Raw genomic sequence first — 25,441 nt, forward strand, 5'->3', positions numbered from 1 at the left:
AGGAGGCATGGGAAGCACAGACGTCCGGGACCTAGAATGACGGCCAGGCCCAGAGGGTCTGGACCTCGTGTGGGTACCTGGCCTGGCCAAGTCGGGATGGCAGACCTCAGAGATCGGGGCACGAAAGGCTCATTCAGGTGCTGATGCAGGGCGACCACCTTGGGATGCCCACGTGCACCGTGCCCCGGGGCAGGGCCCGGCTGGGCTGACCTCTGCCGTCCTGCCCGCTTCAGAAGCTGTGGCCTCGGCTGGGGTCCCCCGGGGGCAGAGCGGTGCGGTGTCTCTGTCGAGGGACAGTGTCCTGGGTAGCGTTGTGGGAAGTGTGGCCCAAGGGAGGGGAGCAGCCGCGGGGTGTGGGGACGGTGGAGCAGAACCAGGAGGGGCCGGGCGCAGGCTTGGAGGACTGCGGGGGCCCGGCAGGGCCCAGGTGGCCGAGCTTGTTGGCATAGGGAGGGTCGGGAGGAGAGCTGGGAGCACAAGAGGGGCGAGAGGCTGGTGGCCCGTCTCCAGGCACAAGGGGCTCGTCGTCAGAGGGGCAGGAGGCGGTGAAGCCCACGGTGGGCAGGCCAGAGGGCATGGAGCTGCGCTGGCAACGGGACCCTGGGAACCCTTTGCCCTGGCCTCCTCGGATGGCGGGGAGTTGGGGGCGATGCCACTATGGGTGCTCGGCGCTCCGTGACACCCCACGTTTCCAGGATGTGGACTGCGCCTACCTCCGCAAGTCAGACCTGGAGGCCAACGCCGAGGCCCTGACCGAGGAGATCGACTTCCTGCGGCGCCTGTATGAGGAGGTGAGGGGCCGTGGTCCAGGCAGAGAACTGGCAGCCAGCCTGGAAGAGGGGGCCCTGGCCTGGGACTGGTTGGCCTGGGATCGGGCTGAGGCCTGCAGTCCATGGGGCTATAGTGGGAGCAGGGGCGGGAGACCAGGGAGGGTTGGGTCCACACGTGCTGGGAGAGGCTGGGGTGCAAACAAGATCTTCCATCCTCCCCCCGCCCCCGCAGGAGATCCGCGTCCTCCACGCCCACATCTCAGACACCTCAGTCATCGTCAAGATGGACAACAGCAGGGACCTGAACATGGACTGCATCGTGGCCGAGATCAAGGCCCAGTACGACGACATCGCCAGCCGCAGCCGGGCTGAGGCCGAGTCCTGGTACCGCAGCAAGGTCGGGGCCCAGCCTCCCCCTGCCAGAGCCCCAGAAGGAGGGATGCTGAAAGGGCTTTGGGATTTGTCCAGCTGGGATGGACGAGGGAAGGGCAGGCAGCCCTCGGGTTGGGGTGGCAGTTGTGCAAGGTGTGGGGCTCAGCGGGATGACCCGTCCTGAGCCTCAGGAGCCCCTGTGCCCCCCCTACACACACACAGTGTGAGGAGATGAAGGCCACGGTGATCCGGCACGGGGAGACCCTGCGCCGCACCAAGGAGGAGATCAACGAGCTCAACCGCATGATCCAGAGGCTGACGGCCGAGGTCGAGAACGCCAAGTGCCAGGTAGGGCTCACGTTGAGCGTCCCAGGGCCGCCCAGGCAGTGTGTGCCCCAGGGACCACCCCACTCACGCCCCAGCCCATGTGCCTGGCTAGAGGCCCTGGTTGTGGCCCTTGGGGGTCCCGGCTGATAAAAGGAGAGTCCTTTTCCTGGGGGGGGGGGGGGGGGGGGGAGGTGTAGATGGGAGCGACCAGACACATCCAGGAAATGGAGAGAGAGACCCGGGACCATAGCACCCTGTTCTCTGCGCCCCCAGAACACCAAGCTGGAGGCCGCCGTGACGCAGGCGGAGCAGCAGGGCGAGGCGGCCCTCACCGACGCCCGCTGCAAGCTGGCCGAGCTGGAGGCCGCCCTGCAGAAGGCCAAGCAGGACATGGCCTGCCTGGTCAAGGAGTACCAGGAGGTGATGAACTCCAAGCTGGGCCTGGACATCGAGATCGCCACCTACAGGCGGCTGCTGGAGGGCGAGGAGCACAGGTGAGGCCCAACCCAGCCTGGCTCTGAGCTCCCCATTCCTGCCCCTTGAATAAACACCATGCTCCACCCGGCTCAGCCTGGGAGATCTGGGACAGCCTATCATCCATCATGTGGGTGTGGGGAGGCCCGGAGGGCTGTCCTCAGACCCCAGACCCCGAGCTCCTACTCTACCACTTGTAGACCCCACCCCAAGTTTTGGGGAGCTCCATCTGCAGCCTTCGCTGAGTCACTTATGTTGTCTTTTTCTTCTTCCCTCTCAGACTATGTGAAGGCGTCGGGGCCGTGAATGTCTGTGAGTACCGCAGCTCCCGGCTGGATGGATTTACCCCGTTCCTTGTAGGGATGGCACAGTCTGGAGGGAGGGCTACCCCTGGATGCCAAGTGCAAGAGAGTGGGTTGGCATCACAGCTGAAGGGTTTGGGGTCAGAGAGCAAGGAAGGCGGCAGCTTTGGAACTAGATGGAACCAGTGTTGCACGTAAAGACTCTCCTGACTTTGAATCCAGTGCTCAGGGCCTGGGGCGGGGCATCATCGGGGAGGCTGATGACTCACCCCCCAGAATTTTGGCTGAATCTTTGGGGTTCACAGGTGTCAGCAGCTCCCGAGGTGGGGTGGTCTGCGGCGACCTCTGCGTGTCGGGCTCCCGGCCGGTGACCGGCAGTGTGTGCAGCGCCCCGTGCAGCGGGAACCTGGCGGTGAGCACGGGTATGTGCGCCCCCTGTGCGCCCTGCGCCCCCTGCGCCCCCTGCAACTCCATCACGTCTTGCGGCCTGGGCACCGGAGGTGTGGGCTCCTGCGGCATCAGCTCCTGCGGCGTGGGCTCGTGTGTCAGCAGCTGCCGCAGATGTTAGACCTCCAAACTCAAGCCTCGGGCCTGGTGTCTCTCCCGCCCGGCGTCCAGGGGGAGCAAGGCCTCGACTACTTCTCTGGCACTTTGAAAGATCTGTCCCACTCCCGGCCTCTTGTCTGTGTGTGATCCCTTCCTCCTCAGCTCCGTTGCTGGTGCTAGGAAAGGCTACCCCTAAAAAGAAGTTCCTCTGATGCCCATAGGAAGGGGGCTCAGAGGCCAGAGGCTGCCCTGGAGCTGATGGCGGTACCCCACTCCCCAATCCTCCCCCTTCCACCTCTGCCGTGCCCATGTCTGTCTTGATCTGTGTTTCCAATAAATCAATGTAGCCAACTCTGAGCCTTGTCTGCAACTCTCTTTTCCAGAAAGGTAGGTCTTGGGAGGGTCCCCAATGTCACATGGAGCAGAGAAAGGTCTAGTCTGGGGTCTCCAGCGCAGTCCTCTGCCCCTGGGCTCACAGCAGGCTCAGACTGAGGGCCTCTACACCATCTATGCACACAACTGTCACGATCTCATCCACACACACACACACACCCATGATACATCTTGCAGATGAAGACGCCAGAGATGCTCAGTAACCAGACCAGAGCCCCACAAGGTTCAGCATCCGGCTGGTGTTTGAACCCTGTGTGCACCACCAGTGGCCATTTCACGAACCCGCGTTGCCTCCCAGAAGACATCCCTGTGCAGATCTGTAAACCGATGGATAACAAAAATTAGACTCACCAGCCACTCAAAGCTTAAGGAAACATCACTCACTGCTGTGCTGGGGAAGACTCATGCCTGAGCCATTTATGAGAATTCTTTAAAGGACAGATACGAGAACAGGGTCTAAACTTTCAAAAAGCCTTTGATGTGGCTTCTTTTTTTTTTTTTTTTCTTTTAATGGAGTCCTTTTGGGGTTTGGAGACCTGCCATAGCTGATAAATGACCCCCGAGGAAGGAAACAGCACATAGCAAGAAGATGAGGTGGCAGGGAGGTAGGCACATAGTCTCTGGAGCCAGATTCCTCGGATCCAACACTGGGCTCTGTTCCTTCCTGGCTGAGTGGCCTTGAGCCATTCTCTCGGCCTCTCCATATCTCTAAAGTGAGTTTCCATATCTCTAAAGTGAAAATGATACGTGAGCGCCTACCTCACAGGGCAGATGGGAGGACTAGGGATTTCATACACGGGACAATGCACTTAGGCACTTCCCGCCACAAAATAACCACGATACGCGCTTGCCGTTAGCAGCATACTTTTGCAGAACGTAACGTGGAAATCCCTCCAGGGAGCGGGGCCGTGGCACTGTCCAGCCTCCCATGCACATCTGCAAACTGATTACAGGCACATGATATCACATTTACACCTGTGATCACAGACAGCAAACAGAGAGAGAAATCTCGACATCTCGGGCCATTGAGCTCCTTCGTGTAGAGAACCGTTGCGCCCTTGACACTGATGAGGCTCTTACACGTAGCAAAGAAAGTGGGGAGGTGGCCCCTCAGCTTTACTATGGGCAAAGGCAAGTCCCTGAACATCCATCTGTACAGCAGGGTCAGTTTCTAAACCTCCAGGCCCAGGCCCAGAAGACAGTAGCAGAAATCTAAGTCCCCCTCCCCACCCCTCAGGGCAATAGCAATAAATAAGAATATTGAGAGACCAGAAGGGAGTGGTCTGAAAAGACCAACGCTCTGTTAAGGGAGAGGATCGACCCAAGGCCTCCCACCCACCAAGATGGCCCCTCAACCCTCCTGATGGAATCTTGAGCTGGACAGAGCCCCAGGAGACGGGATACCTGGGGGCTCAGCGGTGGAGCATCTGCCTTCGGCTCAGGTTGTGATCCCGGGATTCGGGATCGAGTCCCACGTGGGGCTCCTGCGAAGAGCTGCTTCTCCCTCTGCTTGTCTCTGCCTCTCTCTCTCTCTCTCTCTCTCTCTCTCTCTGTATCTCTCATGAATAAATAAATAAATCTTAAAAAAAAAAAAAGAAGAAGAAGAAGAAGAAGAAGAGGAACCCTGGGAGAGCTGACACCCCACAGCTCAGAAGCAGGCCATCGGGAGTCCGGACTGGAGGCCCAAACCCCAGCTCCATCACTCTACCCCTCGGTTCAGCGGCCACTCGCCCCTCCAGCCCCGATGAACTTCTCATCTCTGCCAACTGACCCCTCCCTTCCCATCCCACGGGTCTCATCAGCCCAAAGGCCTGCCTGCCACACCTGCCCTCAGCGTCCCTCTAGCTCTGACTTCCGGCTCTGTCCCATTTCCAGTAGCACCGTCCCCGCCGCCCTCTAGTTCCCACTCCTGGACAGGCTCAGGAAGAGAAGCAAGAGTGAATGAATCCAGCACATGGAACTTGGGATGCCGAATGTTGGGGGCTGGGGGGTGGGAATGGAACACCTCCCTGTGCGACCTTTAGCAAGTCACCTCCCTTCTCTGGGCCTCGGTGCATTCACTAGTAGAATAAAATGTTTAGGCAAAATGGCTGCTGAGGTCCTTTACCAATTTAAAGCTCTGTTCGTCTCCAGGAGAGATGGGACAGGACTAGGAGCTAGAAGACGGTGGGGAGTCCCGACAGCTGGGCTGGGCGCGTACTGTCTGTACCTTCATCCCACGCAGCTCACCGTCTCTGGGCAGCTGTCTGCGGGTCCAACAATAGGACGGCCTCCGGGTGTATGTGCGTCTCCGGGCATCTGGGTGGAAGCACGTGTGTGTATGTGTGTGACTGTGAGCGCTTCTAGATGTGTGCGTGCGCCTACGTGTACGTGCTCGAGGGGAGTTTTGCGGGTACCTGTGGCTAGGACTGCAGTGTGAGCGCCCAGGTGGGACTCGTGCTGGTGGGGAAGGGGGGGTCCCAGGTAGAGAACTGGATTAAGGGGGGAGTGGTAGGGAGGTGGCCTCCAGCCAAGGGAGCCCCAGCTCTAGCCAGTGGGTTCTGCTAGCTCCCCTCCTGCCTTGTAGACACCCTAGCTCCCCCTGGGACAGCAGGAGACCAGCCAGCCTTAGACTTGCAGAACCTTCTCTAAAGGTGCCCAAAGCCCTTCTCAGGACTCCAGGACATGAGATACTAATTACATTATGTCATTCTTTTCTTTTTTTTTAATATTTTATTTATTTATTCATGAGAGACACAGAGAGAGAGGCAGACACAGGCAGAGGGAGAAGCAGGCTCCATGCAGGGAGCCCAATGTGGGACTCGATCCCAGGTGCTAAACCACTGAGCCACCCAGGCTGCCCACATTATGTCATTCTTACTATGTTTTCTTTCTTTTTTTTTTTTATTTTATTTTATGATAGTCACAGAGAGAGAGAGAGAGAGAGAGAGAGAGAAGCAGAGACATAGGCAGAGGGAGAAGCAGGCTCCATGCACCGGGAGCCCGATGTGGGATTCGATCCCGGGTCTCCAGGATTGCGCCCTGGGCCTAAGGCAAGCGCCAAACCGCTGCGCCACCCAGGGATCCCCCCCTTACTATGTTTTCAAGTACTTTAGAGCGACATATATTTCACACAACCCTGTGGCATCCTCTGATGGGTAAACTACATGCAGAGAGGTCAAGAAGGGAGGAAAAATAAAAGGGTAAATGAATATTCACCAGTTAGATTGGGGGGTGGGCAGGACTGAGCTTCAGAAACAGGCAACGTTTGGCCAAGAGAACAGCAAAACCGGAAACAGAATCCAGAACCTTCCTTCCTTCCTCCAGGCTGGCCTGGCTGATACACTGCAGTTGGAATTACATCGGGAAGGATTGTATTTAGACTCATCCGTCAAGAGACTCCCAAGGGGTCCAGAAGGACCCAAAGCATCCAAGGACAGAGCGGACCACACGGGACCACAGAGCCTCGCTGGGTTCATCGGTACTGCGGGGCAGGCCCTGGAGATGGGCGGCCGGGACAGCCACTGGCCTTGAGGGGCTCACATCGAGATGCCGACACTACTAAGTTGCATCTGTCATGCGTCAGTGCTATTGTGAGGCGGGCATGAGGAGCCAACAGAAGAAGGCGGACCCCCGTGGTCCCCTTCGTGGTCCCCTTCGGCAGAGATGTGATGACTAAACAGGTGACAACCTGCTTCCCTTCAGAAGTCACCTCGACTAACAAAGCTTCTAAATAGGCTGGTAAACGACTCTCTATAAATGCACCAAACAGTTCTCTCCCGCCCCAGCATGGAATGTGGCCCGTAGCCACTCAGGGAATCGGTCCCCAAACCGCAAACATTGCTGGTGGCCCACACAAGACACGCAAGCCTCATCTGGCTTGGCAGCCCTTGGGACCTGGAGTGACATCAGGCTTGGGATTTGGAATGGGAAAATGTGGGCAGCCAGTCCTCGGTGATGTGGCTGCGGGATGTTCACCATAAATCCTGCCAACACCTCCTAGGTGATATTTCCCTCTAAGTCCTTCCCCTGACACCATCAGCACAGCAGGAGCTGGAAAAACCTGACCTTGAAAATCACAGAATGTCATTACCTCTTGGCGAAACGCAGGGAACGCGGAGCCCAGGTGAGAAATCTCCAAGAGGGGCGGCTCCACTTTCAGGCAGTTACTTTGCACTGGGCGTGTGGTAAGAATGTTTACACGGCTGGTGTTGGTCGTTTGACCAAATGGGGCTCCAGTGGACCCATGTCCCCTACCCCTCAGGTACGAGCGGCAGCCTTACAGCCAAGTTTCGGTCTCATTCCTCTTGCATGAGACTGCTCTGTTTACCCAGGAAGGGGGCCTTTTGGATACCTGTTTTCTGGGCAAGGACCCAGAAGAACACAGCAGACACCCTGGCACTAGTGTACCTTAAAAGGTAAAACCAGGGCCTCTGGCCAATGACGCACCTTTACCCCACCCAGGGACATAGAAAGCAGAAACCATTGTTCCCAGATGTGTCGATGATGTAACCCTTTGTGCAACAGAAAAGAATGTGAGCTCACCAAATGGAAGCTTCTCTTGGGCTTGGGCCTATGTGGCAAAGAAAGAGCCCAGAAACCCAGCTCTTTCTGGCCACCCCCACCCCAAACTGGCCTATCTTCTCCATGCACACCCCCGCCCCCAACAAAGTCCACTTGCCTCGTGAACACTCAGAGCAAACTAGACCTAGAAGTAGAGGTAGGACTGGAGCCCTCCATGCGGTTCCAAAGACACACTCTCCTCCTCCTCCAAGGCATGTCATTCTCATCCCCCCATTAGTCACCTTGTTACACTAGAACCGGGGCCTGGGCCACCCAGTTGTGTTCACACGCCCCAGCCCCGGTCTGCGAGGAGCATCTCCCCCGGAGCCTGTCCTCAAGCGCCCCTGCCAGGGCAGCGGAGGACAATACGCCCTCATCCCCACCCCACTCCACTCTCTTTGGGGCTGCTTTCCCCGTTACTGGCCGCGTCCCCACCAGAACCAGAGTGCCCTGCTGGCTCAGCCCTGCACCTGCCCCTCGCACTGTCTGTGGAGCCGGCGTGTGGGTGAATGAAGCCAGCGCTCAGCAGCTCTGCCAGACACAGGGCTGCCCGGCCCCAGGCTGGGGAACAAGCAGACCTGGGGAGGAACGGACCCCTCCTTTCACCTTCCCCAGGGGCCCTTGGTCACCCACCCCCACACCCAAACCCTTGGGATCCTCGTTCTGTAGCATCATCACCAACTGGAGTCAGGTGGACCCACACAGCACAGGGCGAGGGCTGCTTCCTGGTAGTGTCCCCTCCTGTCTCCCCTCGCTCCAAGCTCCATCAGCCCCCCCTGTGCTCCGGGCACCGCTTGAGGAATCCAGGCTCACACAGCCCCGCCGGGCTCGGGCCACTGAAGAACTTTTTATTGCAAAGGAGGAGGAGTCCCAGGGAAAGAGGAGTGGGGGGCAGGTGACAGGAGCAGGGTACTGGGCCTCCCCAGTGGCACAGCGTCCCCCAAGGTAGCCCAGCTACCTTCCCCCAGGGGACAGGGCAGTCACGGTCCCTGGTAAGCTCGATTCCAAGACTTGACGTTCCAGGGTGGGGCAGGGGTGGGGGGTGCAAGGGGGAAAGACAAGGTGAGGGTTAGCTCCACGGGAGGGGTGTCTGGGGCACAGGGTTCAGCCTTGGGGCAGGAGTTTGGGGTCCTCGACTTCTGGGGAGCTGTGCAGGAAGGTTCAGCATCCGCAGCCGCCGCCAGGGGTGCTCCTCTCCAGGCCGCCAGGGCCCGCTCCTCCGGGCAGGTGGGCCAGGCTGCGGGGGGCTGAGCCCAGAGTGGCTGTGGAGGGGGGGGCAAGACAGACAGACACACTCCTGATGCCCAGGCCCGCCTCCCCCACCCCCGCCCCAGGAGACGGAGGTGCAAACTCCCCCAGGTCATGATGCCCAGGCCCCTTCCCCCGAGAAACACACTCAGGAACGCCCCCTCCCCGAAGTCGGGGGCACAGAGCCTCCCCAGGGCAGAATGAAAGTCCCTCCCACAAGGACAGACCCGCAGAACCTCCCCCGACACCCCGGGACAAACCAAAGGAACCTGCCCCCGAACAACAGACCGCATGGCCTCCTCCCCGCAACTTGCACGGAGAATCACCCCCATGAGATGAAACCCCCCAAAAAGGAGACACACAGAGGAAGCAGACCCCTTCCCTTCCCAAAAGAACACACACAAAGGAGAGGGGGTGAGACCCGATCCCTCCAACCCAAGCTAAGTCTATTATCTACTCACAGAGGCTCCCTGTCCCGAATCCCAGACCAAGCCTGCGGGGAGAAGGAGGAAGCGGTGAGTTCACATACCTCCTGGGCATAATAATCCTCATTCCCCAAAACAAAACCCTCCCGACGGACTCTCCCCGACCACAGGCAGAGATCTGTCCACCCCGCCCGCTCCTGGGTCCCCTTTTGCATCAGATCCTTCGGGACCTTAAACTCAGTCCTTCCTGCTTAAATTCCGGTAGCTCAGTTTTACTGATGACTTCCTGGAGGAGAGAGAAGGCTGAAGATCTATGCTTTCTTCGGCCTAAACTTAGCCTAAAAGGGGAAACCACGAAGGGGGCATTTTAAAGGACACCACAGAGGAGATAGCTCAACTATCTGAAGAGGACTGATCAAGCCTCACCCCATCACTTTGGACCTGTGCGTCCTTGAGGTATACCCCCAAGACTCAGTTTTCCCGTCTGTAAAATGGGGATGATGCCCCCTAGCTCCCAGGAGTTTTGTGGGGTTGAAAGGAGAGAATAAGCGTGGCGGGTTCCCCTTCCTTCCCCTCGGTCTGGGGTGCCCAGCTGGAGCATTCAGCCCTTGGGTCTCTGCTGTCTAAGGTTAAAAGCCAGGCCCTACGTGTTCCCATAAACCCTGCCTTCCCCAAGCCTGGGGGGAGAAGGCTGAACTGAGGACAAGGCACTGCACACTTGGGACCTTCTTCCCCCCGGTTGGGCTCAATGGACAGACTGGCCCCAGCTCTCTGACCCTGCGGGGGAATGACCTCACGAGTAGTCCCCTGCCAGGTGCCAAGGGTGCTCATTAGCTGGAACTTTTTGTCTAAAGGGCCTTAAGCTGGGGGGCGGGGGGGGGGGGTGGCTCCAGGAGAACAAGTCGCTGCATACCCAGGTCAGCTCTCCCCACCCCTCCCCAGCTGCTGAGGACCCAGCCAGTGACCTCCACACCCCAGCACGCCTCATCCCGGCCACATCCGAGGCACCGCCCAGCCCTCACCTGCTCTCCTCGCTCTCCAGCAGCTTGCGGTAGGTGGCGATCTCAAAGTCCAGGCCCAGCTTGATGATCATGAGGTCCTGGTACTCGCGCAGCTGCCGGACCATGTCGTGCTTGGCTCGCTGCAGGGCGGCCTCCAGCCAGGCCAGCTTGCCCTGGGCACTGTCTGAGGCTCCGTCCTCCCGCAGGGCTGGTGGTTCTGTGGCTCTGTCCAGTTCACAGGGCTGGGGGCAAAGGGAAGACCACAGACAGGACATCCTTGGCTGCTACCCTCCCCGCCCCGTAAGGATCCAGACCTTTCTGAGAGGCTGGAGGACCAATGAAGGATTAGAGATCATTGTAAGGAATGGGCCTGCCTGTTCCGAAAAACGCGGCTGTGTGTCTGCCCGGCTCCCAGGGTGGACCCTAGGGGCCAGCCACCTGGGCTGCCTGAGACAGAGCCTTTCGCATCTAGAATTCGAGTCTTCTGCCAGGAGCTAGGATCCGGGAAGCATCAAATGCTGGGATTATTGCTCCATAAAGGGAAACTAGCAGGAAGCATACCCTTTCCTCACAAGAAACCAGCACCTGTAGTCTCTGGGGAAATACAGCAACGATAAACGCTTGCCCTGCGAGGTGTGCTTGGTGCGTAGGAAACGGGGTGGGAGGGGTGGGAGTCAGAACAGCTGAGGCTGGTGGGAGACTGAACCGTGACAGGGCCACCCGTTCGCTGTGCCACCCCCTGGAACCCGGACAGCTTGCCCCTCTCCTCATGGTCATCAGTTCCTGGAGACAGGAGAACCCCTCCGGGCCTGGGGCACCTGTATCTGCAGGGAGCAGACCCCTTCCCTCTGCAGGTACAGCATGGGCTGGGGCGGGGCGGGGGGCTTGACAGGGTGGCTGGGAGGAAAGAGAGGCAGCTGAGAGGCAGAGACGTGGAAGAAAGAAAGCATTCATGAGGGCACCCCTGCTCCCCAAGTCCTAGAGCATGAGCTGCAAACCCAAATGCCTGCAGAGGCCTGGCTGGAGGCATCAAAACATCAAGGCCACATGTTAGCTCTAGGGCAGTAGTACCCAGTTCCGCATTCTCACTGTCCTGCAATCACCAGGACCTCCCGCAGGTTTTCAGCGTCTCATTTCTCTAATTTAGAGCCGTGGGACAGGTGCCTTTCGTCTTCCACATGCCAGCCAAGAAGATGAGAAACGGCAAAGGGCCCTCTGCCTCTGTGTCGAAGGATGCAACCTGGGGCGGGGAGCGGGGAGCCGGGGGGTGTCTGTGGCCCACAGAGGGAGCGTGACCCCGTGTGAAGGCGACAGAGAAGACAGAGGCCTCTCTCTTCTCCAGCCAAATGTCACCAAACCTGCACATTTTTAAAGAGAACCCAGAAAGCCGGACGGCCAGGCAAAGTCTTGTGCAATTTCTGAAAAATACACACGGATACAAAAATGTGCATACACACGAAAGATGAAATGCGTGCAAGCCTCCGTGTTTGTACGTATTTCACCTGCGTGTTAACACTTGCCCACACGAAAGGCAGAGCGCCCTAGGCCGATGCGGCGGGGCGCACGCTTACAGCCACACTTGCGTGTGCTCAGACACAGGGAGAAACTCTGCCCGTGTGTTCCGGAGGATGAGGATGAGCAGTCGGCTTGTCGGAGATAATGGACGCCCTCCCGCCATTCGTCACCCTGGGGCACCCCCCAGCCACCCCTCACCTGACTCTTAACACCGTCCACCTCCGCAGTCAGCCGCTGGATGGCCTGGTTAAGCCTGTTCAGCTCCTCCTTGCTGTGCCTCGGGCTGTGCATGTGTTTCTGCACGGTCGCCTGCACCTCCTCGCACTGTGGGGGGCAAAGGGGGAGGACCGGGGAGGCAGGGAGAGCCCACAGGGACACTCAGCTGAGGCCAGCAAGACAGCCCCAGTGCCAACCCGTCCACCTCCGTCTTGGACAGAGCATCTAACTGCTCTGGGCCTCTGTTTCTCCATCTGTGAAATGGGAGTGATAATCTCTTCTATCGCCAAGGGTTGTGGAGAGAATGCAATGCGCTTGGCGGGCACCCTGGTGGGCACTGTTGGGTCTGGAGAGGCCGAAGGGGATGGCAGCAGAGGGCACGAGGAAGGAGGCAGGGTGGTAATCTGTGGAGGCTGTGGGCTTGGGATTGCATAGGGTTCATCCCAGGCGTTGGGGTAGCGAAACTTCGGGAAATCAGTTACGGTCATTCAGTGCAGGCAATCACCTCAATTAACACAAAAGCCATTTTGTAAAACCCTAGCAGAAATTCCTAATTTGAAAAATACTTTTAAAAAATCTAAGAATATGGGCTCCTGGGTGGTCCAGTCGGTTAAGTGTCTGCCTTCAGCTCAGGTCGTGATCCCGGGGTCCTGGGATGGAGCCCACATCAGGCTCCCTGCTTCTCCCTCTGCCTCTGCCCATACCCCTGCTTGTGCGCTCTCGCTCTCTCTCTCTTTCTCAAATAAATAAATAAAATATTGTTGGGATCCCTGGGTGGCTCAGCGGTTTGGCCCAGGGCGTGATCCTGGAGTCCCGGGATCGAGCCCCACGTCCAGCTCCCTGCATGGAGCCTGCTTCTCCCTTTGCTGTGTCTCTGCTTCTCTCTGTGTGTGTCTCTCATGAATAAATAAATAAAATATTTTAAAAATAAAATAAAATATTTTTTTAAAGAATCTGAGAATTTGAAGAAACTTCCTTAATTTGATTAATGCCCTTCATCAGTGTCAGGGATTCCGATTCCAGCTCCTTCCCCAAAGCCAAGGCCACTATGGGGGGTGCTGTCTTCTAGGGACAGAACCAGGGGGCCTTTCCCTTCGTGCGCCCCGTCTCCGCAGGCCCCCTGGTAAACAGCGCGGGCTCGGTACCTACACACGGGGCCTCATACCCTTCGAGGTCTTTGGCCTCCAGTGCATCACGGGGGCTCACGCCCACTTGTGCGGTAGGCCAGGTGGCTGTCACCGTCTCCACTAGCTCGCCTTGGGCGCGGCTCACGGCCTCTACCGTGCGAGGAGGTAGGGACCCGGGGGGACATGAGTGACCCTGCCGGGCGACAGCTGAGCTAGGCTGCCTCTTAAGCCCTCCTGGCTCTCCACCCCGAGGAACGTACAGTCGCACACGCTCCTTAACCCAGAGGATGAGAACCGTTCACACCAGCCCCAGGCGAGATGCTTTCCAGGGCAGCGGGGCGAGGGAGAGGGGTATGAACAGCCAGGCATCGCCCGCCCGCCCCTGCCCCTGCCCCAGCCCCCAGCCCAGCCCTGCCTGCGCCCCTGCCCCAGAGCTGCAGACCCGGGCCCCGAGCTTGGGCCCGGCTGCGTCCAGCAGATCTGGGCAGAGTCTGGGACCCCCCTGTCCCATGTGACCCAGTGCGCCCAGGGACAAGTCTCACCATGATGATGAGCTGCACTCTCCTCCCTAAGCCCAGCTCCAGCCCAAGTGGTTCCCAGAACCCTCGCCTCTGAGGACGGAGCCCCTCCTTTCTGGGGGCTTTGTGACCTCACCCTGTTATAATTGCAGAGTTCTGACAGTGGCCGGAAGGGGTCTTTCTGTCAACCCGAGTGGGACTGTGGAGGTCCTTGGGCTGGAATGACCTAAAGGAAAGGGGAGAAGAGGAAGAGAAGGGTCCTTCAGGTGGGGGGAACATGCAGAGCCACGGAGTTTGGGCATATGGAGTGAGAAATGGGGGAGCCCCAAAAGGTGCTTGAGCAGACGACCACCTTGGTGTGCAATTAGGAAGGCCTGTCTGGGGGCTCCTGGGTGGCTCAGCGATGTAGCGCCACCTTCGGCCCAGGGCGTGATCCGGGATCGAGTCCCACGTCAGGCTCCCTACATGGAGCCTGTGTCTCCCTCTGCCTGTGTCTCTGCCTCTCTCTGTGTGTCTCTGATTAATAAATAAATAAAATCTTTAAAAAAAAAAAAAGGAAGGCCTGTCTGGTAGCAGTGGGAGGATAGACAGGAGGGAGAGAGACCCTGGGACGGGAGGGGCTGCAGTTCCAAGACTAGGCAGGGAACTCCGGGTAAGATGATCCTCTGAGCTGAAGGAGTAACCAGGGACCAGGAGCACAAGCTGAGCAGCGTTTTCCTTTTGTTTTATAAACTTCTCATCCATACAAAAGAGTATACGTAACAAACATTTAACGATTAAAACAGCAGCAGTAATAAACCAAATCCTTGTGTGCCCACCTGTACCTTCCAAGCCCCGCGTGGACCCCTTCCTGGTCACAGTATCTCTGTCCCTGACCCCATCCAGTCTCCAAAGTAGCCACTATCCCGGGTTTCTGTATTAAGCATTCCTCGGCTTTATTATCATGTGCGCGTGAATCCCTAAGCAATCATTCAGTTTTGTCTAACTTTAAGCGTTATAGAAACAAAATTAGGGGCCCCTGGGTGGCTCAGTGGCTGAGCATCAGGGCATGATCCCGGGGTCCTGGGATCGAGTCCCACATCGGGCTCCCCACGTGGACCCTGCTGCTCCCTCTGCCTGTGTCTCTGCTTCCCTCTGTGTCTCTCATGGATAAATAAATAAAATCTTTAAAAAAAAATAGAGTTAGACTGTTTTTGTGACTTGCTTTTCCCTCCCCAACATGCTATTTGTGAGAATTTTGATGCATCTAACTTTACTTATGTTTCACAGCTGCGTAGTACCCTACTGTGTGATTGTTTCTCCGTTCTCCTAGGAGTATGCGCACGTGTCCTTTTGTCTTTGTTCTAATAACGCTGGTATGGACGTTTAGGTACGTATCTGCTGCTATGCTTTGACAAGAGGTTGTTTAGGATACTGGCTGTCAAACCAATTTTTTTTTTTTTAAGATTTTATTTATTCATGAGAGACACAGAGAGAGGCAGACACGCAGGCAGAGGGAGCAGCAGGCTCCCTGCAGGGAGCCCGATGTGGGACTTAATCCCCGGACTCCAGGATCACGCCCTGGGCCAAAGGCAGGTGCTAAACCGCTGAGCCACCCAGGGATCCCCTGTCAAACCAATTTTTAACCACAACTCAAAATAGGAAATATATTTTATGTCGCAAATCAGTACCTACATACATATCCATGCACATAAGCGGAAATAAGTCTCGTGAAGAATTTCTCACTCCCACTATGTTCGATACACGCTGACGCCCTCACCGCTCACCTTAACACGCTCTTCCACTTTGAATTCACGGCCTCATGTTTTAGGTAACATTTCCTGTTTTGTTTTTGTTTTTGTTTTTGTTTTTTTAGATTTTTTTTTTTTAGATTTCTTGTTTAGATTTTCCTGTTCTGTCTTTAGGTTTTCAACTAGGCCTTCTGTTGAGGTTTCATTTCTTATAAATAGTATATTGATTTTTTTAATGTATTTAATAATATAATGAAAATAAAATACCCACAAGTCCACTTACAAGCAAAAAAAGAACCAAACGTTACTAGTAATTTCCATGTGCCTGCACACTCCCTCCCTAGCCTGCCCCCGTTCTTTCTAGCTCTAGGGGTGGCCACTTCCTTGAATTTGTGTCATTATTCCCTTGCTTTCTTCTAGTATTATCACATCCGTGCATATACCCGAAAAAAATTTTTTTTCAATTTTCCTTGTTTAGTTGGGGTTTGTTTTTTATTTTTTTAAGAGATATCCTTTAGCAAAGGGACTCACTTTATATATATATATAAATATATAGTATTTATATATACTAAATATATAGTATGTATATATGAATATATAATATTATATATATTTCATTATATATATATGTATATAAAATGAAACCAGGAGGCCTCCACTAGGATTCATAGCATCCTATTAAGTGAATGCACAACACTTTATGTGACTCTATTGTTGTTTTGTTTTGTTTTCTCTTACAAAGTTGGTGCTATGAACATTTTTCTAAATGTCCTCTGATGGACGTAGGTGAGGATTTCTCTGTGTCACACATCTAGGACTGGAATTTCTGAATCAAATGTTCAATATTACAAGACAAAAATTATTTGCCAAAGCTGTTGTAATAACAATTTACACTTTGATCAGATTCCAGATTCATGTCTTTTTCTGACGCGTCTTAATTTTCAACAATGAAATGATATCATCAGTCTCATTTTTGGTTTTGCTTTGCATTTGCAGGATTCCCATCGAGGCTGAATATCTCTTTAAGTATGTGTTATCTGTCTGGATTTCCTTTTCTTTTGCCCATTGTTTCTGTTGGGTTGTTTGCCTTATTTTTGTTAGATTCTAAGTAGTTTTATATTTCTATATAAATTTCTACTTCTAGATATTACGCTTTGTCACTTACACATAATACGAATATCACCTTCAAGTTTATGGCCTCTTGTCTTTTCACTTTGTGTATATTTGATAAATAAAAATTCTTAATTTTAATCGCTAATTTACCCACCTTTTCCTTCACGTTAAACATTCGGTGTGCCTTGCATAAAAATCCTTCATTGGGGGCACCTGGGTGGCTCAGTCAGTTGAGTGTCCACCTTCAGCTCAGGTCATGATCCAAGGGTCCTGGGATGGAGCCCTACATCAGGTACCCTACTGGATGGCGAGTCTTCTCCCTCTGCCTCTGATCCACTCCTCTGCTCATGCTCTTGTTCGCTTGTTCTCTCTCTCTCAAACGAATAAGTTAAAAAATCTTTTAAAAAAATCCTTCCTTATACCAAGGTCAGAAAGACATTCACCAGTTTTTTCTTCTAAGAATTTTAAGATTTTGCATTTGACATAATTTGAATTTACTTGGAATTGATTTTGTGTATGATAGAAGGCAAGAATCCAGTTCCGTTTTTTTTCCATGTGGGTAACCAATGCATGATCCTTCCTTTACTACAGATCTGCAATATCATTGTTGCATATCAAAGATACAGACGTATAAGGTATATATATAACTTTATATACTACATATAACTTTAGTGTTTTTTTTTTTTAAGTAGGCTCCACACCCATTGTGGAACCCAACACAGGGCTTGAACTCATGATTCTGAGATCAAGACCTGAGCTGAGATCAAGAGTCAGGTGCTCAACTGACTGAGCCACCCAAGCACCCTGTTATATATTATATTTATATATATAATTGACATATTTAATATATTTATATAATATACACACAATAATTGATATATATTTGTATATATATAATTGACTTGTATGATGTATTTTATGTATAACATATAAATATGTGATATATGCATAATATGTTTTTATATAATGCATGTTGTATTATATTATAATAAAAATATTATACATAAAGCATATCTAATATGTATATACTATATATGTCACATTCCATATATATAATATATGCCGATTTAAAGGCTCTCTAGTTCATTCCATTGGCCAATTTTTCTATCTTTTTGTGGCTACTACACTCAGTTAATAGCTTTATAATTATCTCTGAAAGGGCAAATATTCATTCTTTCTTATCCCATTTATTCTTTTATAGCGCTTTGACTATTCTTGATTGTTATTCTTCACCATAAATTTTAGCATCAACTTGTTAAGACTTAGGTAAGATCTTATTTAGGATTTGATTGTAGTTGCATTGACCCTGTAAATCAGTTTTAGGAGAATTAATGTCTTTATGATAATAAAGTTTCCCATCTATGAATATGATCTAACTCTTCATTTAGCTAGGGCTGCTTTGTTATCTTTCATTTCATGTAACATTTATATTTCTTTAGGAATAGGTCTTTCACATATTTGTTAGACTGGGTTTTTAAGTCATCATTTTATTAATTTTATTGAGAGAAAATACACACACAATCAAACGCACACATATTAAGCTTACAGCTCGACACGTTTTGATGGATGCATGCCCAATCTAACCATGACTGAATGAACATTTCCATCATCTCAGAAACTTCCCTGATGCCCCTTTGCTGCCCATCTCCCCACCTCATCCCAGACAACCACCAGTCTAATCTAATTTCTGTCCCCATCAATTAGCATTGCCATTTCTAGAACTTTGTATAAATAGAAGCATTAAGTGCGTGCTCCTCTATATCTGAATTTTCACTCAGCTTAGTGTTTTTAAGGTTCATCTTTTCATGAACCAGTAGGTCGTTCTTTTGGGTCATATTCTGTTGTATAAATAAATCTCAGTTTTGTTTGTCCATTCACTGTTGTTCCTGGTTGGGGGCTATTCTAAATGAAGGCCCTGAGAAATTCATGTACCAGTCTCGAGGTAGACCTATTTTTCATTTCTTTTGAATCAACACCCAAGAGTGGAATTGATTTGTCATTTGGCGGTGTACATTTAACTTGATAAGAAATTGCCAAATTGTTTTCCAAGGTGACCATTTTACCATTTTACTCTCCGTGAAAGCTCCAGCTGCTCCATACTTGGTATCATCAGTCTCTTAAATGTTAGCCTTCTTGTGGGTGTTCAGTTTTTCTCAAAGCAATTTTCCCGATTGACTAATAATGATGAGCAAGTTCCCATGTGCTCAATGGCCCTTAATTCATCTTCTTCTGTGAAATGTTGAAGTCTTTTGCCCATTTTCACTGAATTGTCTTCTTGTTATTGAGGGGTTTTTAACATAAACACCTCATGTAATTATTATGTGATTGGATTTGAGCCAGCCATCTTGTTCTTTGTTTCTCATTTGTCTCAGGTGGGTTTTGGGGGTCTGCTATTATTCCTGTCTGCTTTCTTTTGAATTAATCAAACACTTTCAAATATTTAATATTATTCTATCGAAATATTTTATTTTTATTTATTATAATAAATATTTGTTTTTACTGATTGTTTAGAGCTAAAGCTGTATATCCTTAATCATCAAAGTCTACTTGGAGTTACTACTGTGCTACTCCACACTTCACAACTGACACGTCACACTTCACAACAGTGCAATTCATTGACATGCCTCCTCATTATCTTTGTCATCATTGCCAGATCTTTTACTTCTATGTACATTATAAACAATATCATTATTTTTGCTTTAAACTGCTAGTTGTCTCCTTGGGCACCACAAGAGTTCTTGGATCTGTAAATTGCTGGTTTTCACCAAATATGGAGAGTACACCTTCAAATATTTTCCCACATCATTCTCACCTGTGTATGCATGCATATGGTAGATTATTCAATACTGTTCCACAGGTCTCCAAGACTCTGCTACTTTTTCTCCAATATTTTTTTCTCTGTTTTTCAGACTGGAAAATCTCTATTCATCTGTCTTAAGATACTGACCCTACCTCCTGACATCTTTAGTCTTCTGTTAAGTCCGTCCATTGAGTTTTTCACTTCAATAATTGTACTTTGCAATTCTGGAATTCCCATTTTGTCCTTCCTTATAACTTGCCATACCTTCTTGCTGGCTCAATAATGCATTTAAAAATATCTTAAGTATATTTTTCCAGAACTGTAGGTGACTAATGACAAAAGGATTTTTCAGAGGTCCTAGTCTGACATTTTGCAAGAAGCTCCTCGTGGCATTTTTCAAAGGAAAAAATGGCAGAGTTCTGTGACTCGTTGGGTGGGGAAAATAGGTATTAAAGGGCTTGAAGCTGGAGGTATTGGGAAGAACTAGTAGAAAGAGAAAAAGCTGACAAATGGGCCTCAGGACAGAGGAAAATGATAAGTTATTTTCAAAGCATTTTGAATTCCAGATATCAATGTGACATCCAAGTAGAGATGCCCTGTGGGAAATTGGAAATCTTAGAGGTGAATTCATTTATTCTCTTAACATTGCTCAGTGGGTGTTACAAGCCAATACTGGGTCAGACACTAGAGCATTCCCTTTGGAGCCCGGAGCCATCAGAACACTCCTCCTCATTGTCCTCAGCCTTAATACTCAATCAAATAAATAGCTAGCATGGCCTTAGCAGCCCCCACCACATTGAATGCTCCTGGAAATCCCACCCACCCTTTCCAGGACTGAAATAATGGATGGAAATATTGAAAGCATGACAGGAACTATGTGACTTTATTTTAAGCACCAATGGCATGGAGGGAAGAAACATCTGGGAAAGGAAGGGAGGAGGAGCAAGAGTTCGGGGAAGAGCAAAGTGAAGGTGGAGGGGGCTGAGGGACTGTCCTCTTCATAGGTCAGGTGGCCCAGAATCCTCCAACAGACTATATCCATGTGCCTCTCCTCCCCATATCCTTCCTCAGCCTGAGGGAGGCAGGAGATAAGGAGGGAGACTCCCACACAGCAAGAAATGACACATGGACAGCAGGGGAGACGGGCCAGGGTGAGATCAAGTGGTCACACCCCACCACCATGATCTGGGTTGGCGAGAGGGCCAGCTGGTATCCTCGGGGAGGGTGGGAGAGCTGAGGGCCTGGTGTTTCATCAAGCCCAGGCAGCGTGGCACTTCTCACAGCTGCCACCACAAGCTCCCATTGCACAGTATCTGATGCCACAGGAACAGGTGACTGAGAGGCCCCCACATACAACTCCACCAGAGAGCTGCTCACACCTGCACGGGGATAATAATAAGTCCGAAACTTTGGCAGGGGTGGGGAGCTGGTTCCAAACAGCATCCAACCCCTCGTCAACCAAAACCCCCTCCCTACCCACCAAGAGCGCCCAGGTGGACAGGAGGGCTCCTGCTCATCCACATCTCCCATGATAAGGAAAGCCAACATGAGCTTCCTTGTGGTTTGTCCTCTGGACTCCCACCCTTTACCGGAAGGGAGTCCATCTTATGGTTGAATCTCAATCCCTTCTTAATCTATTCTTCCGTAACTGATTTCAGGAAGACCTCCCTGGGAACGACCAAGCTGATGAGACACCTGCTTTAGTCCAGGAAAGTATTTGACATCTGGAACGTGGACAAGTTTGCTTGGACAAGGAGAAAATATGAGCTTCCTAACCATGGGAAAGTAAGACTCCCACTCCAACAGGTGTGGCGTGAAGACTATTCCACTCGCAACCTGTCATCCAGCTCCCTCTTCGTCACTGTGGGGCAGGAAATGAAGGAAACCCCTTCTCCCTGGGTCTCTCCACCCTCAAAGCTAAAACATTCTTCCCACTGTCTAACTGCAGCGTCTCCCTTCAGGGCCAGAATCACAGCTCTGCTGCCTTCACACAGCCTGATGCAGGAGAGACAAAGTCGGCCCTAGGCCTGGGTACCAGTTCCTGACAGTGGTCCCAGAAATAACATGGTCTCCAGCTCTGAACCCAGTCACCCAAGGAATCACTCAAGATTCCCCAGAAGGTCTGGGGTGCAGTATCCCCAATGGGTCAGCAACTCCCCACCTTGTCCCAAAAGAACATAAGGGGCAGGCTCTCCCAGGTTCTGGGAAGTGAGACCTGCCAAAATCAGTAGGACCAGAGATCCCCACTTGTCCCCAGGAATCCAGCACCGACTGCCTCCCCATGCACACTCCTGGAGACTGGTCACTCCTGATCGCGACCAGTCTCCCAGAGCCACAGCTTTTTCATCTCTCTGATACAATAAAAATATCTTTCTACTTGCCATCTCAGGTTGAGGCCTCGTTTTCTCCTGCTTTCTAACCAATTGTGTTCTGGAACCAGTTCCCAGAGCCTGTTTTGCAAAGCAGGTCATAGGCATCGATCCAGATGTTGAAGGTTGGAGAGCTAAGCTCTCCCTTCCACTCTAGCAAAACATTGTATGAGACTTTAGGGAGTTTTTTTTTTACCTCTCTGGGCCTCTCTGTAAAGGAAGATCTCTGTGGATCTCCTGGGGTGTGAGGAGGAAAATGCCTTTCCTCGGAAGGAAATAAAATATGAATGTATTAGCCGAAGGAAGGAGTACTGGATGCCCCTGAGGTCGGCCACAGGCAGACCCACTCACCTGCTTGATCCCGACAAGCTCACTCCCCAAAGTGACCTCTTCATCATACCTCCACAGGGAAAGGGATTTGGAGCAAGAGAAATGATCAGAGACTTGGCTGGTAACAGAAGGGAGAGACCATCCCGCCCCTCCCCCGGGATGTCTGACATATCCCTCTCACCCACATCCCCCATAGTACGTTTCTCTAACTTAAATAAGCCCATTACTCATTTTAAAGATCTTGATTTTTTTATTACTCTAATATAATAAATTGATTGAGCTTAGATCCAGGAAGGTGGGTGGAATCAGCAGCGTGATCCAGTGAGGGTGAACAGGTGGAGCAGAGGCGGGGTCATTTCTTTGCACCCCTAGTCGCCAGCATAATGTCAGGATAGAGTAAGCGCTCTGGACAGGTCTACAGGATGGGTGGGTGAGCAGGGATAGGGCCCCTCTCCTGAGCTCATAATGCAATGGGGAAAGGCTCTGAGCAGGTAACTCAGCCTCTCCTCCCTTCTTGTGTCTGCCGGTCACTGCCTCTAATGCTGATAAAAGCACAGGGTAGGTTAACGAAGGAAGAAGTTTAAAAATAAATAAATAAATAAAATAAAATAAAAATTAAAAATAAAAATAAAAAAACAAAGGAAGAAGCTTCCAAGGCTGGTTTGGAGCCTTCAGTGGCTCCCAATTGCCAGATCATGTAACCCCTTCTGAGAAAACAGACCTTCCCCACCCGCTCACTTCCTGAAGCCCTGCAGTCCCTCCTGCACATGGTTAGGGCAGAGGACGGCGGTGACAGGCAGGGCCGCAGGCCGAGGGGCAGCTGAAGGCACAGCAGAGCTGCATCTTTTTTTTTTTTTTTTAAGATTTTATTTATTTATTCATGAGAGACACAGAGAGAGAGGCAGAGAGAGAGGCAGAGAGAGAAGCAGGCTCCATGCAGGGAGCCCGATGTGGGACTCGCTCCCAGGATCCCGGGATCACCACCTGAGCCAAAGGAAGACGCTCAACCACTGAGCCCCCCCCCCCCGGGTGCCCCAGAGCTGCAGCTCTGAGTGGGTCGTACGGAGCCGGATTTGAGGACTCCACTAGGGGAGCTAAAGCAAGATGATCCACAAGTAGTAGTGAGCTAGGCTGGAAGAGATAAGCCAGAGAAGAGGATGCTGACACCCCCCCCCTTCACTGCCCCTCCTCTTAGAAACCCAAACACCCGGCTCCACCCGCCTCGCCATATAAAATGGCCATGTTGTCACTTTCTTGGTTTCGGGGGATTCCGCAGCCGTTTCTCCTCTGTCCTGGGGTAACGCTGTCGAGATGGGGCTTTGGAAAATCCTATACTCAGGCAACTCTGAAGCCTTGAAAGTATTTCTTCCACAGTTGAGGGCCTGAGGGGGCTCAAAAGAGTCAAGGTCAGCCAAAGCCTGTGGACTCAGCACTTAGATAATTCAGGAGGGGAAAGGAATCCAGGTCAGGATGGCTTCTTTCGGGGGACCCTGGCAGCTTTGAGGGAAGAACGTTCCGGGGGATCCACGGGCAAGGCCTCAGAGGACAAGTTTTCAAGGCAACTGACGACACTGGACCCTTGGCAGGGCCCCACCAAGGCCTGGCAAAGTCAACCACACAACCAAAAACGTATTTGTTCAGCTACTTCATGCCGTAGAACCCATGTCTGTGGACGTGGTGGGAGGGATCCAAATACCAGGATGCCCAAAACCCACATTCACCTCCACCCCTTCCCGAGTGCCTTCAGGAGTCCTCACCCCACCTGACACAGAGTCTCTCCCTCAACCAAACCACAAGTTCAAGGCCACACTCTCCAGACAGTCTCCTTCAAAGGGCTCCCTCTGGGGACACTTCCAGAAAAGTCAGCTCCATACACCCACCAAAACCCAGAAAGACGTCCAAGCGAGCATCACTTAAGAGCCTCCGTAAGTCTAATTTAAATCCTCCAGGCGTCAGGGCAACTCCACTCCTTCTAGTGAGGGAGACACCAAAGGAAGTCTTCTCCAATACTACTGTTCCCTGGAGAGAAGTAGAGTAGAAACATCTGGTCCTGAAGCCATCAGTAACACCACCGGCGGTCCCAGCTGAAGCTGGGAGTGGAAGTACCAGACACCATGGAATTGGACTCTCCCTTCCACAGACGACAGCGCTAATGTTGGGCTGAAGCCGCTGCAAAGTCCAGGCCAGGCCAAAAGGCTTCAGGCCCACAAGAGTGTTGGGAAAGACAGCAGAGGGGGCCGAGGGGCAGGCTCTGGAAACGGGTTGCCAGGCAGAGCTGGCCATGATGACTTCTGGACTTCCAGAACTTAATTACCCTTTGCATAATAACAGCTTATTTTTAAAAGCAAAGGAAGCTAAGGGTGATTTGCATGTTTTTCTTTCATGCTGCCTGCTGAGTTCACATTCTAGTTTCCTCTGCCCATAACTGGACATATAATTAACTTCCATTATCGTGGATGATGGCCTTCTAGGGTTGGTGGCCATGACCGAGCACCAGTTGAGGAGAAGGCTTTGGATCGGGCCTATTCTTCTAGGACCCCAAAGCCTAGCAGTCTGGGCTCTTGCCTAGGAGTGAGGCTCAACCCTCAGAGCCTCGGAGGGGCCGGCGTCGGGGAGGGCTGGGAGCCTCCTTTCAGACTCTGAATCCACTCCTGCACAGAGTTTTCTGTGCTTGATGTTAAACAAGTCGCTGGACCGCTCTGAGCTCACATTCCCAGTCAGGTAAATGGGCACAACACGGACCTGCGAAGATGCCCTGAGGGTAAAGATAAGATAATGTGTTCGTCATAGGGCCCCCACACAGGGCAGGCACCCCCTACTGCAGCGGCCTTCCCCTCCCCTGGGAGAGTGGAGAGGGGTGCAGGGAGCAATTTCCACCTGGGAGGGGGGCTCCCGGCACAACACTTACAAGGAAAGGAGCTGTGAGCTGAGTTCTGAGGAAGAGAGAAGAGAAAGTTGTTGCCCAAAGGGAGACAGGGATAAATGGCGAATTAACAGTAGCAGAATAAATAGAGCAAACAAACATTTACGGAGCTCTTACTAAGTGCTGGGGACGGCTTCTCGGCCTGTCGGCTAAGATGCAGCGTGCTCAGGGCTAGGTAGGGCCTTAGTGCTTCCCTGCCATTGTGTCCTGAGGTCCTGCCACAGCTTGCAGGTGGGGACTATCTACTCTTCCTACTTTGCACGTGGGGAAACTGAGGCTCAGAAAGGTTATTCATTCGTCCAAGGTCAAGACACGAATCTGCGGGACCGAGACCCCCGGCCCGCACCCCACCTTTGGACACACGTGGGCACGCATGCTCGCCCCCCCCGCCCCATGCCCC

General features: G+C 52.3%; 3 protein-coding genes and 3 long non-coding RNA genes across 8 annotated transcripts in view; 3 read left to right on the forward strand and 3 right to left on the reverse strand.

Annotated features, from left to right (window-relative positions):
• Window positions 1–3,150, forward strand: part of LOC140617044 (keratin, type II cuticular Hb1) — a 5,286-nt gene extending 2,136 nt beyond the window's left edge. Inside the window, exons 4-9 of the mRNA XM_072797828.1 lie at window positions 696–791; window positions 1,003–1,167; window positions 1,365–1,490; window positions 1,743–1,963; window positions 2,224–2,255; window positions 2,551–3,150. Coding sequence (XP_072653929.1) covers window positions 696–791; window positions 1,003–1,167; window positions 1,365–1,490; window positions 1,743–1,963; window positions 2,224–2,255; window positions 2,551–2,813 — 903 coding nt within the window. The 3' untranslated portion in view covers window positions 2,814–3,150. The remainder of the gene's footprint in view (window positions 1–695; window positions 792–1,002; window positions 1,168–1,364; window positions 1,491–1,742; window positions 1,964–2,223; window positions 2,256–2,550) is intronic.
• LOC140617045 (keratin, type II cuticular Hb6) overlaps window positions 1–7,564 on the reverse strand; it is a 25,654-nt gene extending 18,090 nt beyond the window's left edge. The window contains exon 1 of the mRNA XM_072797829.1: window positions 7,257–7,564. The gene's annotated coding sequence lies outside the window, so the exon portion shown is untranslated. The remainder of the gene's footprint in view (window positions 1–7,256) is intronic.
• LOC140617047 (uncharacterized) lies at window positions 6,493–12,239 on the forward strand. 2 transcript variants are annotated; one of them, XR_012017311.1, is made up of 4 exons: window positions 6,493–7,289; window positions 9,665–9,855; window positions 10,322–11,254; window positions 11,548–12,239. It is a non-coding gene; the product is annotated as an uncharacterized lncRNA (long non-coding RNA). The 2 variants fall into 2 exon arrangements; XR_012017310.1 differs by having other exon boundaries at window positions 10,342–11,254.
• LOC140617046 (keratin, type II cytoskeletal 7-like) lies at window positions 8,561–13,937 on the reverse strand. 2 transcript variants are annotated; one of them, XM_072797830.1, is made up of 6 exons: window positions 13,801–13,937; window positions 12,114–12,239; window positions 10,422–10,642; window positions 9,630–9,737; window positions 9,436–9,467; window positions 8,561–8,988 (listed from the first exon to the last, which is right to left on the reverse strand). In XM_072797830.1, the coding sequence occupies exons 1-6, from the start codon at window positions 13,801–13,803 to the stop codon at window positions 8,888–8,890; spliced, it is 591 nt and encodes a 196-aa protein (XP_072653931.1). In that variant the 5' UTR covers window positions 13,804–13,937; the 3' UTR covers window positions 8,561–8,887. The 2 variants fall into 2 exon arrangements, with proteins under 2 accessions (XP_072653931.1, XP_072653932.1); XM_072797831.1 differs by lacking the exon at window positions 9,630–9,737.
• Window positions 13,840–21,796, forward strand: LOC140617050 (uncharacterized). The gene is made up of 3 exons (XR_012017314.1): window positions 13,840–14,042; window positions 16,503–16,532; window positions 21,078–21,796. It is a non-coding gene; the product is annotated as an uncharacterized lncRNA (long non-coding RNA).
• On the reverse strand, window positions 17,894–25,412 carry LOC140617049 (uncharacterized). The gene is made up of 3 exons (XR_012017313.1): window positions 25,159–25,412; window positions 25,027–25,051; window positions 17,894–24,873 (listed from the first exon to the last, which is right to left on the reverse strand). It is a non-coding gene; the product is annotated as an uncharacterized lncRNA (long non-coding RNA).
• Window positions 25,413–25,441: the final 29 nt, after the last annotated feature.

The sequence above is a fragment of the Canis lupus genome, chromosome 25 (genome assembly GCF_048164855.1).
Source record: "Canis lupus baileyi chromosome 25, mCanLup2.hap1, whole genome shotgun sequence".
NCBI lineage: Eukaryota > Metazoa > Chordata > Mammalia > Carnivora > Canidae > Canis > Canis lupus.

Excerpts from the sequence above, each read along its gene's own strand:
- LOC140617046 (XM_072797830.1), bottom strand. Across the intron at positions 9,468-9,629 it reads CAGGAAGGACTGAGTTTAAG|GCTTGGTCTGGGATTCGGGA; the intron begins GTCCCGAAGGAT and ends TTCTCCCCGCAG. Across the intron at positions 8,989-9,435 it reads ATTCGGGACAGGGAGCCTCT|CCACTCTGGGCTCAGCCCCC; the intron begins GTGAGTAGATAA and ends CCCCCTCCACAG.